Here is a 15,566-nt window from a genome sequence, read left to right on the forward strand (position 1 = left end):
CAGATGGACTCTGCAGGACAGAAAAAAACAAGACCACCCACACAACCATGAATTTAAAATGACAAACATTCCCACAGGGAAATCAGTGTTTTTTGCTCCCATTCACTGGAGGTGGGAGTTTAGAGCAGTTATCCACCTCTGGAGCAAGAGAGGAATACCACTCTTGTGCAAGAAAATTTAATTAAGGAAGTTGGAAACATGCCAACATGGTCCCAGGTTTATTTAAAAAAAAGGGGGAGGGGATCCAACCTCACGGCCCTTTATATTTATTATAAACATAATTAATGAACTAATATGACACAAAAGTGACCAGTAGCCCGTGTAGCTTATCACAACAAGGCCTGGGTGCGGTTTACACATCGCTCCAGCCGCGCCTTTTCCTGTCACAACGGAACGGTTGTGCGTAAGGACGGCGGGTCAGCTGACAGCTATCAGAGGACCAGGAGGAAGCAGCGGAATTAGCGGGTGTGTGAACTGGGAACCTACTGGATCCTGACAGAATATCCGAGGCCAAACGGGGAGCGAAAGACTGGTGGCATTCGCGAGAGAACTAGGGTAAGTTCACCAAAGTCGAGACGGTAACACGTCTCTCGCCTGAATTATCCAACTGTAGCCCGATAACCGTTTGGGAAAACCGGCGAAACGGTTTCATTCCGGGGGTGATGCTAGCATTAGCAATGTTAGCTGCCGCTCCGTTAGCTAACGTCAAGCTAGCAGCGGCAAAGGAGCATGATAACGGAAAAGAGGCGGGTTTTCTCCCAAAAATAAAAGCATTTAGCAGGGTATTTCTGCAATTTATCAACAATTTGGTGTCATTTAGAAACAATGAGCGCTGTAATTTCGAATTGTTAATTCGTAAGTTAGCGATAATTAATTGTATTGCATGTTAAACTGTCGTCAGATTTTTCACCGGAAGTCCATTTAAAATTCCGCTCGGCTCGACGCTGGTTCGCTGAACACCACCGCCAGCTAGCCTGCTATCGTAAGCTAAATTAGCTAGCTACCTCTCACTCGGTCTATTCTCCATCACTTTGATCTTAGCTGAAGGTCAAGCCTCCATCGATGTTTTAGCCACTTAAGAACGCTTAAAATTAAGTGTTTCAAGCAAACATGTCCCTCACCGGTCGAGGAATAAATGAGAAAATATGAAAAATTTATGAACGTTAGGAAATGGCCCGAGTGAGCAGACATCTTGACTTCGGCCAATAAAAGGGCGATTAAACCCGATCATGTCTTGTGCACGGTTTATTCGGTCACGACCCGGGAATGTCCATATGGGGCAATTATTTAGCAGATATTGTGCATGTGATTGTGTTGTAGACTTCTATGGGCACCGTGTGTTTAAGTTGTCTGGCCTCTGTCTTCGAGGAATTTCAAGCATGTCCTTCATCCCCTGGTTTCCAGAAGCTTCATTCTTGAATGAGAGCAAACTGCTACTATGATTTGTTGGTCACAGCTAAAAGCAGGCAATGCTAACACCTGCACTGCCTCTAGATGAATACTGCTGTCCTTGGGTTTTCATCTCACTGTGGATTCCATGTTTAGTCTATCCAGATCCAGACTGCACCTGGCAGTAAAATGCAACCCAGTAAGAGCAACAGATTTGTAGCTGGCTATTTGGTGGCATCCTGCTTCAAACTGGTGGCTGCTAATCTGCTGTTAATCTTACTTTAGAAGGAAACAAGGATTTGACTGTGGTGAAGGTGGCAGTAGCAGAGTCTCCTAAGCCTATATTATAGTGATTTTTGGTGTGTGTGTATGCACATGCACGCAACAAAAATGAGTCACCACAGTGAGGCAGCTGCAGGGTATATTCAATTGGCAATTGTGTGTGTGTGGTGTGTGTGAGCGAGAGAAAAAGAGAGACACAGAAAGCGGATGTGAGGGACAAGCGCTTCCCTGTACTGTTGGTCACTCCCTCACTTTTCACTGCTTTCACTTCTCTATCACCCCTTTTTCCTTTCCCCGTTTCCTTCCTTCAATCTCTTGCTCCATTTCTATCTCCTCTCAGGCGGGGTTTGGTTTCACCATGGCCAGTTGGGACTGAGAAGCAGCCACAATGATTGGAGGATTGTTCATCTACAACCACAAGGGGGAGGTCCTCATCTCCCGGGTCTACCGAGATGACATCGGGTATGTTTCACAGGAACAAAGTCAATGTAACATCCCTAAATTTTGGGGGACTTCATGTCAGTGACAAGGGCCTGTTCCTGCGGGGGTGGACAGGATAGGATTGTTTCCAAAGGGATGAGAGAGGATTATGTCTCTCTTCCTGGCTGTGTAGTTTACATTTGTCTATTTTGTTATCTTCTATAAAATGTGCTTAAAAAATAGCTAAGCCGGGATTATCTTTAGGACAGTGTTACCAAGCCTTAAACAAAAAATGCAGTTTGGTATGATTAGAGTAAAATAACCTTAAAATGTATTTATTTTAATTATAAAAGCATGAAGCAGTGATGAAATTATTTCTTCAAGAACTGAATAACACGAAAGGGACTATAATAATATTTTTAAAAACACACACAAGAATTAGTATGCACAATCAGGAAAAAATGTCCTCATTTAATATTTGCATGTTGTATGAGCTAATGATACAGTTCATTTATTCCTATCAAACCACACCTACGTAAAAGATTAGGTGCAGCTGTGTGAAAAGCTCTTCCAAAATGACCTCAGTGTTGATACAAGTTATTTATTTGTACCATATGGAAATGAGATACTCATCGCTGATAGCGTGCCTCTCCGTGAAGAAAATCTTTTTCTTACATTAAGCATGGAGGGATGGGGGAATTAATAATTGTCTGGCTGGGGAAAAAAAGTGTTAAAGTGGCTTAAAAGGAGTCTTAAGAGGCACCCAGTAACTGTCCTATCAAATAAAGGCAAAAGCCAAAGAAATAATTAACAAAAAAGAATCATTAGTGGGTCACTTTAAAAGGTGGAAGTAAGAAGAAACTTTAAACTAACAACTAAACAGAGCTGAAACAGGAGCCTATACAAAGATGGTGAAGATGAGGTGTTGGTGAAAAGGAAATTGCTCCTGTTCCCTAAGATGGACGACTAAAAACATGGCTGAGTCATATCATGTGAACACCGGGAGCAGTAGGTTAAAAACCCAGCCAAATGTGGCCTAACCATGTTGTAAACAATGTGGGTCAAGGTTGCTACTCAGTATGTGTCAGGTGAAAGGCTACATCCACATAGATCCACATAGACCCACATACCAGTAGCTATGTTATGAATAGGAACTCTGCTGTGTGGCCAGAAGAATTCACTTTTGTGAAGATCTGACTCGTGTACTGTCTGTCTTTCTTTCTTCCTTTCCTCTTCCTTATTTGTGTGTTTGTAACACCTTGTCATTGTGATTCACTTGTAGTGGACATATCATGTCTTCATGCTTACACCCAGTAATTAGTGTGTTTTGTGTAAACCCAGTCACATTCAGTGATTGAGTGGGGGGCAGGCATCTCTCCAGAATAGACTCCAGTCCAGTGCCTTGTAGATTTACACAGTGAGTGTTGGCAAGGTACAGAGAGGGCACAAGGGTAGAAATTGATTTTTCTAGTGTCAATGATGTGGGCAAACAGCAGCAGTGCTGGGTCAGTAGGTTATTTTTTTGTGTAGACCCTTGAGGCACTTTCAACATTTTATCTCGAACAGTTTTGCTGAAGTCGTAGGGTTACAGGCACGGTGGAGACTAGTAGATAAAGGCAGAAATATAGTAGTATATGTTGCATTTCAGAGCTGTTCAGTGTATCAGCAGACTGAGACTGCGCCATTATATAGTCTGTTTGATATAGATGAGTGCAAGGTCTGCAGGTTTGTGACATACGGACTTATGTGTGCAAGATCCCTTCCATCTTTTGTCTCGTTTCCAGACAGCAGTCAGTAATGTAATTGTGTTTGATTTGTTTTTAATCATTGTCTAGCAGTAGCATGAATACTGTTCAGCTGCTTGCCTCAGACACATCGTGCACTACTGAATAGCAATGAAAGGAAACAGTAATTGAAATTCACACCCTCATCACCACAGTTCGTTTTAGTTTTAGAGTTTACATATTGTGCTCAGTAAAAAAAAAAAAAAGAATCCATTCATTTTGTCCGCACATCTCCACTGTGGTCCTGGCATCAGTTGCTTCTGGTGATCCTCCCTGCTGCTGCAACAGCGCAGAGTAATCCAGACTTATTATATTGCTCTAATGGCTGCAGGGTATGTTCATTAATATTGTGTTGACATTCATGTTTGCATTTGTTTGATATTGCAACAGAGCTTTTAATTATAGCTGAAATACAAAGAGATCCACTTAAAATAATTAAGCTGTTACAGAGTGATACAAATAATCAATACGCGCTTGCCGTGCTTTGTTACAGATAACACACAATAGAGATTGAAGAGCAATACAGTGGTGCTGACTTGTTGCAGACATATTCAGTTACAATGTCCCAGAGCTGGGTGTCAGTACTTGATACCTTTTAAAGCTATAGACCGAAATAGCTGTCACCCAAGTAGTAACAAAACTTCTCCAACCTGCGTTCGATCCTTTCTGTATTCAGATCTAGAAAAAAAGGATGATTTTTATGGTATAACCTGCAGCCAAACACCACAAGTGTTATTCGATTTATTTCAACATGTGATTGGCCCACTACAGCAGCAGCTACAACCCATACAGTCTGTGGTGTGGAGCTTATGCCAGTTCAGCGTGCCGAGATGCCACCAAAATTTTTAAAGTATGGCTGTACTACACTCCTGTGGCATTTTATGCAACTGAATGCTTCCATTCACATGATGGATATCGAATGAAGTAGGAAAAAAAGTGAACAAATGAAGTACCTTATTGGTATCGGTATCACTTTAAGGGTACTGGTACTGGTAGGTATCGTAACTTTTTAAACAAAACCCAGTACTAGTCATAATAAACACCATGTTACTCACTCTGTCTGTGTACATGATGCACGAAAATGTCTCTTGTGCATTTTTGTCTCCTCTCCTTTTACTTCATCCTTTTTTCCTCTCTATCCTCTGTATCACCATTTTCCTCCATCTGTTCATCTTGGCCCCTGTAGGAATAGGTAAGAGATGCTCCAGCCTATCAAGCATGACCCCTCCCCTCTCATGGCCACCAATCAATGACCCCCTGAAACCCTTAACTGCATGCCCATTGATTCCACGGTCAACCTCCTGATACTTTCTCTAAGCATGAGTCACCTGTCATGACATTGCAGCGGTAAATAAACCACCAGATACTGAGAAACAACAGCTAATCCAATCAAAGGCACCAAATTCAGCCACTACCGGAGCCCTTCAGTGAGTATTGATGCTCACAACAGCTCTGTCAGTGCCTAAGCATGTAGTCTGAGCATGGGATATGATAGTTAATTAAGTCCTCATCCTTTGATCCTGCTCTTTCACAAGGAAATTGAATATTGTTTAAATAATTTTAGCTTGATTGTAGGGGCTCTCATTTGTAGAAGTGGGCCCCGAGTTAGGTAAAATCCACAACTATGATTTTGTTTGCAGTTTAAAAAAAAAAAAAGATATTCATTTTAATTCAAAGCTTTAAGTGTGACTTTGTTATTATTTAATCTGCACCTTATTTTAGCCTGTGAGGCAAATTGTGATTTGTGATATTGGGCTTTATAAATAAAATTGATTGAAAATTGAACAAGTTTTGCAGGTGGTCCAGTTTTGAGCAAGAGTGCTTGCAGCCAGCAACGGCTGAAATGTAACCACGCGGGCATGTTTGCCTGTCAATTTCCATCCATTTAAAGTGCTTGTTTTTGCCACAGACAGATTGTTATTCTAAGTGTCTGCCATCATAATGGAAAGGATCCCCACAGTGGGACAGAGTTTTTGTTGAAGAGTAAGATCATTTTGTCAAACCAGAAACAGCCCCATAATTGGTATCTCAAAATGCACCAGACTCCATTTAAATAATCAGTAATTTTATCATCGTAAAACACAGTTTATTCAAAGTCCACAGAAACTAAATAAATTCAAAAATCAATTCAAAACGTATTGGTTCGTCTGTCCACTGTTCCTATAATCACCAAGTCTGGTGTGGGTAAAATAAACCTTTAATTCATGCAGTTAAATATGAAAACATGATGGCTCCATGCGTGCTTGAAGTACTGTTTATTTAAATGGAGGTTGGTTGGTTTGGCGATAGTGATTTCAGGGTCGTTCATGGTTGAACAAAAAGGATCTTGCTAAGTTCTATCTCTGTAGGGATCCTTTACAAAATGTTGTCGGACACTTAGAATAATAATCTGAGCCTGTCAGTGGCAAAAATGACCACGTTTAGTGGATGTGCATTGAAGGTGCATAACTGCCCCGAGTGCCTGTATTTGCTGCCTCTGGCTGCAGCACTCTGACTCAATACTGGACCGATGTCAAAAAATGTTTTTCCCATTAGTCACATACACACAAATACATGACCAAATATGGTCCAGTTTGAAATATACCAAAGTTACCCTTTAAATGCTGTTTCATACATTTCAAAGAAGATTCAATATTTTTCGGCCTATAAGGTGTTGATCTGCGTTTGTTGTGATATGGATGCAGTTTGATGCAAAAGGCAGACATCATGGCATCCTCTTAGACTGTTATATTGTACAGTTGTCTTCATTTGATAATTGTTGAATTAAATTTGTAATCTTGGGAACATAGATGTTGACATTTTGATGCTTTACAGACGTAGTAGAAATTATATCTATCTTTGCAGCCATATGTCTCTCAGGGATCAATGTTGATAAAAACGAAATAAATTGTATCTGTTGTATTTTATGTGTTTTAAGCCCATTTGTTCTTCATGGTACCATTAACAAAATAGTAGCGAACAGTGTAAAAAAAAAAAAAGTGCTGATATTGTTTACCTGTAGACTTGGCTCCTCTAAGAGTAAAACAGTAAGGTAACATTTTTACATCAAGTCTTGAATATCAGTAAGGTTGACATTTTGTGTAGGTTTAGGCCTTTAGACGTTGTCAGGGGTTTCTCAGAGGGATTTGGTATTCCTGTCAGAACATGCTGCATCTTCTGCATTAAGCCCTGTTATTTATAAATTCACATTAGTCGGGGCTGTGTCTCCATAGAGCATCATACTGCTAAGGTATACTTCAAGGTAAACGTAATCTCACTGACTTCTCAGTATCAGTAAAACAATGTTAAAATCGTCCCTATTCAATTTTTTATATAAAGGAATAGACCAAAACTTCGGATTCCGTTTTGACCATACATTTTGTTTTGTTCCCATGGAGATCAAGTAATTATGAAGCTGTTGCGTAGTGTCAGCCCTAATTCTCAGAGCCTTCTCTCTCCCTCCTGGTAATTATCTCCATTTACACAAAACAACACTCCCTCTCTCTGTCGAAATGCGCCAACTCAAGTTGTCTTTTTCCAGCTGGTTGGAAATTGTTTTGATTATTGCTCATTCTTGAAATGGGTGGATATGCTGTTGAGGTCTGAAAGGGTTATTCGTTTGAATCCAGTGCAGAGCTGGATATCAAACACCGCAACATTCTCACAGGATGTCACAGAGTGGGAGAGTGTCAACAACAGCCTCACTGATATTTAAATGTCTGAAACAATTCTCTCAACTCTTGACTTAAATGTCCCTCTGTCTCTATTTCTTTTATTCAATCTCAGGCGTAATGCAGTGGATGCGTTCCGTGTAAACGTGATTCACGCCCGGCAGCAAGTTCGATCCCCGGTGACCAACATCGCCCGCACCAGCTTCTTCCATGTCAAGCGCTCCAACATCTGGTTGGCGGCCGTCACCAAGCAGAATGTCAACGCTGCCATGGTGTTCGAGTTCCTTTACAAGATGTGCGACGTCATGACAGCCTATTTTGGCAAGATCAGCGAGGAGAACATCAAGAACAACTTTGTGCTCATCTACGAGCTGCTGGATGGTAGGAGACCATCATTTTGATTTTTGTGTGGAATCAATGGCGTTATACAAAATATAATGAGATAAATCTGAGAACCGAGCAGCTCTGGAGCATACAGTATCAAATTATTATCGTATGTAGTCGATATTAATGTTGATTTTTTTTGTGTGTGTGTGTGTTTGTCCTCCCAGTGAAATGTTGATGTAATGTCTCACTGAGTTAACATGTCCCAGGTTTTTCTTATCTCTCACAATCTGTTATCTGTTTGTGTTCATACAGAGATCCTGGACTTTGGATACCCCCAGAACTCAGAGACCGGAGCTCTGAAGACCTTCATCACCCAGCAGGGCATTAAGGGACAGGTTAGTAAGACAAGTCTAGTGTCAAAGTGGATTTTATTGTGTTGAGAAAACAAGGATACACACTCAGTTGTCACTTGATGAACCGCAACATTCAATATATGTCGAAACAGTTTAGAGTGGTGTTGATTCAACTTCATGGTCATTTTAGAGGCTGTATTTTGCATCATACTAAGATTTATGTTCCTCTTTGACATCAGTGAGGGAAGACTAAATATTAGAAACACCTCTCAGTATATTTCAGGACCTTGAGAATCACACGTGACAGACAGGTGATAAATACATTGTTTTATGGGGATGATATGAGACAGTTTGCTTAATCCTGATCAGATGAATGAAGACATTTTTATTAGAGTGGTGCGTCAAGCAATAACAGACAGTGTATGTAATGATATTCATACTGACTGCGTTAGAGTGATGCTGGTGTCTTTATGGAAATCACTTGATACAAAACATTACAGGAAGCTATTGGAGAAATGCTGTAATGCTGGTATTTAACTGCCAATCATCTGAACTGAAGTAATAAAAAATGCTTTGAACTAACATCTTATATTTCTGTTTTTCTCTTCGTTTCCCCTCAACTGCAATCTTGGATACGTCATAATTCAGCACCAGGTAATAAACAGTCCACTGAGCTCAGGAAATTCATTTCATCCATGTATGGATCCATGTCACATTTGTTTCTCCCCCTCTCTTCCTGTAGTGCTAATAATCCCTTTTCATCGCCTCCTTTCATTTGTCAGTCTTTCAGCCTTCTCCTTTTGTTGGTAGTGATACGGTTTCTCTCCCTGTCTCCCAGACAAAAGAGGAGCAGTCTCAGATCACCAGCCAGGTGACGGGGCAGATTGGCTGGCGTCGTGAAGGCATCAAGTATCGCCGCAATGAGCTTTTCCTGGACGTACTGGAGAGCGTCAACCTGCTCATGTCACCACAAGGTCTGTTTAATATGGCCGTGCTGAACTGGGGGGGACAGCTGACATGAATGGTTTATTAAAATTAGGAAAAATGAAAGAACAACCAGTGACTGAAGTTATTGTTGAGTTTTATTGCTGAAAATGATAAATTCCAATCTCGTGTTTTGATTTTAGATCACACAGTTTACATTTAGGTCTTAGATTTTAACTTTAAATAGAGCAAAGTCTTCAGAAGAATTGGAGTACAGGCACAAATGGGGAAAAAATGATTTGTAGTTTGGCCAGTTTTAGACTCTGAAAGTCACGTTCTTTCCTGTCCTTTGCAGGCCAGGTCCTGAGTGCTCACGTGTCGGGCCGAGTAGTGATGAAGAGCTACCTGAGCGGGATGCCCGAGTGCAAATTTGGCATGAACGACAAGATTGTCATCGACAAGCAGGGCAAGGGAGGAGCGTCTGATGATGCAGGGAAGAGGTGAGTGACACAAAAAGCAGACGGCAAACTGATATCAACCATATTTTGCTAAGCGAGGCTGAAAGTCATTTAGATAATTTGAAATTCCTTTGAGACTGGTGCTTTTATATTATTTCCACCTTGAAAACCCTGACAAGGAAATTTCATTGTTGAGTCCAAATTTAAGAGACCACCTTGTCTGTTAGCCCCGTGTCTTTGTTATGAGTGTTGTCTTGCTGTTTACAACAAGACAGGCTGTACAATTTATTTTTATTTTTTCTTTCCTTTGGATGCATCTCTCCTTTCTTTCCCTCTCTTTCTTTTCTATGTGCTGTACCTCAGTGATTTAGGGGGAGGAAGGTACTGTACTGACAAGTGTCCTCACCTTCTGCCACCTCAACACGCAGACACACACACACACCTGTCTTGTCTAAGCCCTTTAGCACATTAAGAATCATCTCATGCACTTTTGCTCCCCACACACTCAACACAACTCAATATAACTCTTGAGTGTACATCCCGGTGGTTGTTTCCCTATTTTGTGGAATGGCTGGTTTGTTTTATTACCCCACCTAACATCTAACAGGAACTGTGATGTGTTTTATTGCACAGTAGTGTCATTAACCTCCACCAGATCTTAATGTCTTGATACCAGCAGTTTTGTCCCTCTCTGTGTACTTCTTTTTTTAATAATGGACATGAATTGAGGGCGAGTAGTAGTTTTGTCTGTTGGAGAATTGGTATCATAATTATTAGATATAATTAATACTGCAAAACAAGTGAACTAATGTTCTTTTGTCTCTTTTGTGTGTGTCTCTGATGTGTTTTTTCTCCCGGCAGTGGGAAGCAGTCCATAGCCATCGACGACTGCACTTTCCACCAGTGTGTGCGCCTCAGTAAGTTTGACTCGGAGCGTAGCATCAGCTTCATCCCCCCTGATGGAGAATACGAGCTCATGAGGTAAGTAGATGGATTTTCAAAGTCTTTGAACGCTTCTGTTTATTTCGAAGCTGTGTAGACTAAAGCTGAATGTGACAGTAAAGTGTGGGAGGTCACAGGGCATATGTGAGACGTAAGCTGTCTTTAAGTAGTTTGTTTTAAGAAAAATGAATGAGAAAGGCATGGATGAACACTGAAATAGCCTCAGGAAATCCTTGTTTGTGCTTTATAAAATGACATAATTTTGTCACATGAACCACTTTTCTGCTCCCCCTTCCTGCAGGTATCGCACCACTAAAGACATCATCCTGCCGTTCCGAGTTATTCCTCTGGTGAGGGAGGTTGGCCGCACTAAACTGGAGGTTAAAGTGGTCATCAAGTCCAACTTCAAACCCTCGCTGCTGGCTCAAAAGATCGAGGTGAGCAAAGTCCAGATGCTGATAAATGCAGACAGCCATTAGCAGCACACACAGATCCTAATTTAAAAATAAGTAATTTTTCCTCACAGCGCAAACATGCCCGAATATAATCAGAGACACTTTGGATCCGTTCGTTTGATTGCTTTAATATTAACTTTGTTCCTCTTTGTTATCACCTCCTCAGGTGCGCATCCCAACGCCCCTCAACACCAGCGGCGTGCAGGTGATTTGTATGAAGGGAAAAGCCAAGTACAAGGCCAGTGAGAACGCCATTGTCTGGAAGTGAGTAGTCACTTTGTCTACATATTCATGAGATACAACCAGACTCACTGTTTTATGCTCTCTGTGTCAAGTTAATGATTAACAGCTTCTCTTTAGTGTCTGTATGTTTAACCTCTCACACACACTATTTTGTAAACCCTCTATTTACTTATTTATTTTTGTGAATGTTTAAATATTAGGTTTATTGTTGCTGAAACCTGTACAACACTTACAAAGCTCCCTGTATGTGTGTAGGATCAAACGCATGGCTGGGATGAAGGAGTCTCAGATCAGTGCTGAGATCGAGCTGCTGCCGACCAACGATAAGAAGAAATGGGCCAGGCCTCCCATCTCTATGAACTTTGAGGTCAGAACACGTGATTGGTTAAAAGTCTGCCTTCCTCTCAGTCGCACGTAAAGTTTGTTGAATCAGAAACAATATTTCCTGATTAGACTTTACCTCCTGATTAAATATGCTACATCCTGTTTGTACAAAGTTCTATTGAGAGACGCATTTAGCAGAGTTGGCAACCAAACAAATGGACTATGGATTAAATGTGATCCCAGTATCAGTCATGCAAATCACAACCTGCTGACTGTTAACTCACACACACAAACAGTTCCTGCTCAAAGCTCACCTAATTTTCACACCCACAGTAAGAGCCACCAACCTGTGTGGCCGACTGCTCCCAGCATGCCCCAGCACGTCTTAACCTCTGCTGGGTTTTGAAACTGGTTGTAAATGCTAAGAAAACAAAGTTTATGTTCTTCTTAACAGCTAGCTCACAGTTGATTGATGATTTGAGCATTGTTACATCCAATTTTCAGCTTAATCAGCTGTGACAGGTGACTGACCAGTCAGTCTCAGGTACAGGCGATCCTGTGCTAATCAGATGTACATGCATGCGCCACACAGTGGTTCACATTTCAGTCAAAGAAGCACACAAACAGAAGCTGACTATTGTCCTAGCGGCAGCAACCGGTTTTCATTCCCAGATGCTTTGCCACGCCTCCTCCTCTTAGTGACTTAATTTCGAAAAAGAGACTAGCAACAAATTTTGCAATTTATTTAGACTGTTTGTGACTGACTCTTCTGCCTGCAGTCTCTCCCCTCCTCATGCACCTTCTAACAGTGTGGGATCTTTACATTCTTTTAAATAGATACTCATTCATAAAAAGGTTTGTACAAATAAATTGATAAATGAATTGTTTAGACAGATAATAAATAGTTTATTATTTTCTCAGATTTTTCTCTGATATGTAAACAGTTCATTTGAGCATATCAAGATCTGTTTCACCTATTCTTTTTTGGAAGTAAAACATGTTAGATAAAGTGAGATATACTGCAATTGATTTTATTTGGACAAAAAAGCTTTGGTTGGTAACCTGGAGCACTTCTTAATTTGAGTTTGAGTGAGAGAAGGTCCTGAGATCTGGTGCAGTTCAGAGAACATGTAAATGATATTTAATAGTCAGTGTTTTACTATGTACATGCAATTGAATTTTCCATCCAGGGCATCATAAAGAATGTATTAATGGAGGCATGTGTTTTTCCAGTGATCAATAACTATTTTTATCTCAGTGGGACTTCCTGGTAAAATGAAACCTCCCTCTTCTTCCCCTGCAGGTTCCTTTTGCTCCGTCTGGTCTGAAGGTGCGCTACTTGAAGGTGTTTGAGTCCAAGCTCAACTACAGTGACCACGATGTCATCAAATGGGTGCGGTACATCGGCCGCTCCGGCATCTACGAAACGCGCTGCTAAAGTTCAACCCGCGCCAGGCAGCGAACTGACCACTCTCCTCCCATCTATCCTGTTAAGATTTTTTTCTTCTGCCCCTTCCTACTTTGTCTCTCTCCTCCCCTCAGTCCTTATAGCTTCTCTCATACAACCCCCGCCCACCCTTCCACCACCGCCCTCAACCCTTCCTAACTAGGTGTTGGAGATTGAATTTACATCGTTAAAAAAAAATAAAATAAATATGATATAATGCACAGATATATGCAAAATGTGAACCATTGTATCGTATATATCTCGTAGTGATGAGTAAACCTGTAAACCAACTGGTGTCCGAAAGATAAAGACAAGTGATGCAGATGGGGACCAGGGGGAGAGGACTGGAGGCACCTGTGGGTGTCTTAAGGGGTACTCTCGTGTTTATTCAGTGTTGTTATTCCACTATACTCTCCAGTTCCTTTAGACGTCCCACAAGTCCTAGAGTTGTAGCTGTTGTGGTTGAAATCCCGATATCGTTCCCTGTATATGAACTTCTGTCGACCCTTTAAATAAAGATGCATTGTCTGATTCTGTATTGTGGACTGATCTATATTTGATCTGTTTTGTGGGAGCGGTCATTCGGATCAAAAGTCTTATTGGGGTAGCTAAAAAAAAAGAGGAATCTATAGTGACCGACTGTTTTTGTACTTTCTGGAGAGTGTATTCTTTCCCTTGCTATTTTTCCATTATCAGTTTTGCCGGCGTTCAGTTAGCGTAGAGGGTAACATTCCAGACAGTTCTGAGGTCCGACCGTCATCTCGATGAGCTAGTTCGTGACCCACATTTCCTGTTTCTTAGGCGCCAAGATCAACTTTGTCACACTCTTTTTGACTCAAAGAAGCTTTTGGAGAAATCTGGCACTGGGAGTGTGTTTGCAGTGAGGTGAGGTCTCCCCCTGGTGTTTGCCTCGTCACTGTCTGCTTCTTCATGTTTGTAGCCCTGGTGACCGTTCTGTCCAATAAAATCTGACTATGTAACCAAACACGCCTAGCGTCTGAGTGATTGTCTTTTTGTTTGATATAATATAAACTCTGTTGTATCAGTGTTTCCTCTTCCTGTAGTCTGAAATGAGGGAGGGGTCGGTGTAGGAACAATGGGTCTGGGCCTCCAGAGTTCTAGTTTTGTGTTTCTAATTCTGTTTAGTTTGTTATTTTCCAGAGGGGGAATGCTCATTTCAGTATTGTTCTTACTGTTTAAAAATGTTGAGTTTTATTATCTTGTTTATTTGTTTTAATAATAGGGGAGTATTAGGGACAAGATTTGATAAGGTCAGAATAGGTACTATAATACAAACATGCAGCATTTTGTGAAGGCCATCAACTCACAGTCATGTAGAAGCCTCAGTCTCAAATATATGAAACAATGCCTCCTTGTGCTTGTGTCTACAAATTTGACCAAACTGACAGAGAACCCAAGTCGCTTCAAGTCCAGTGATGATTTGTGGTGCCATGACATCTGCTGGAGTTGGTCCATTGTGTTATATCAAGTCCAAATTCAACATGGCTATCTACCACGAGATTCTAGAGCACTTGATGCTTCTGTCTGCTGACAAGCTTTATGGAGAAAACTACCACTGGTAACTGGTTTGCTGACCATGGTATTACTGTGCTTGATTGGCCAGCCAGCTCACCTTACCTGAACCCCACAGAGAATGTGTGATGTATTGTCAGGAGGAAGATGAGAGACACTAGACCCAACAACACAGATGAGCTGAAGGCTGCTATCAAAGCAACCTGGGCTTCCATAACTCATCAGTGCTGCAGGCTGATGGCCTCTGTGTCGTAATTTGTGCAATAGGAGCATCGACCAAGTGCATAAATGAACATACTTTTCACAAGGGCTTATGTAATGTTCAAATATTTTGAGATACTGGATTTTTGATTTTCTTGAACTGTAAGGTGTAATAATCAAAATTAAAACCAAAAAAGGCTTGAAATATTTCACTGTATGTGTCATGAAACAAGAATATATGAAAGGTTCACTTTTTGAATTAAATTAAGGGAAAAAAATGAACTTTTCCTTGATATTCTTTTATTTGAGATGTACCTGTAGACTATCCAGTAAAGGAAAAAACGTGTGTTTATGGGTAGTCTGTAGGTCCGTCCCATTCTCATGAACACATCTCAAGCACGCTTCAAGTTTCTTCAAATTTGGCACAAATGTCCACTTGACCTCGAGGATGAAATGATTAGAATTTGGTGGTCAAAGGTCAAAGTCACAGTGACCTCACAAAACACACTCTGGGCCTAACTCAAGAATTCTCAGTCTAATTATGATAAGAGTTCACACAAATAAAACTAGAATAATGTGACATCATAATGTTATGCAAAAAGTTTTTTTATCGCCATCATTCAACGCCGTAACTCAGGAACATTTGGTTGGATACTGAATTGGTGACACTAATCTTAGGTGTCCATCTTGAAACTGTGCTGATTGTGTAGCTCTTCTGTGCTGTCAGATCGAAGATGTGTGAAGCATCCATGTTTTATTTATGGCTTCTCTGCAGCCACATCCATCGATCCATATTTAAAGCATTGTTTCCTGTCATGGCTACACGAGTCTCGA

General features: G+C 41.0%; 1 protein-coding gene across 1 annotated transcript; it reads left to right on the forward strand.

Moving 5' to 3' along the window:
* The first annotated feature begins 395 nt into the window (after positions 1-395).
* On the forward strand, positions 396-13,983 carry LOC125901910 (AP-2 complex subunit mu-A-like). The gene is made up of 13 exons (XM_049597926.1): positions 396-555; positions 2,012-2,133; positions 7,641-7,906; positions 8,165-8,247; positions 8,854-8,859; positions 9,044-9,179; positions 9,485-9,629; positions 9,951-9,968; positions 10,449-10,568; positions 10,831-10,966; positions 11,151-11,248; positions 11,483-11,594; positions 12,855-13,983. Exons 2-13 carry the CDS (start codon positions 2,060-2,062, stop codon positions 12,987-12,989), a joined length of 1,329 nt encoding a protein of 442 aa, XP_049453883.1. The 5' UTR covers positions 396-555; positions 2,012-2,059; the 3' UTR covers positions 12,990-13,983.
* The last annotated feature ends 1,583 nt before the right edge of the window (positions 13,984-15,566 follow it).

This window comes from Epinephelus fuscoguttatus, linkage group LG15 (genome assembly GCF_011397635.1).
Source record: "Epinephelus fuscoguttatus linkage group LG15, E.fuscoguttatus.final_Chr_v1".
NCBI classification, from domain to species: Eukaryota; Metazoa; Chordata; class Actinopteri; order Perciformes; family Serranidae; genus Epinephelus; species Epinephelus fuscoguttatus.

Bases quoted from the DNA above. Each gene is read 5' to 3' on its own strand.
- LOC125901910 (XM_049597926.1), top strand. From the start codon at position 2,060: ATGATTGGAGGATTGTTCATCTACAACCACAAGGGGGAGGTCCTCATC. The intron at 10,569-10,830 runs GTAAGTAGATGG...CCCTTCCTGCAG, and splicing joins GGAGAATACGAGCTCATGAG to GTATCGCACCACTAAAGACA. The intron at 11,249-11,482 runs GTGAGTAGTCAC...GTATGTGTGTAG, and splicing joins GAGAACGCCATTGTCTGGAA to GATCAAACGCATGGCTGGGA.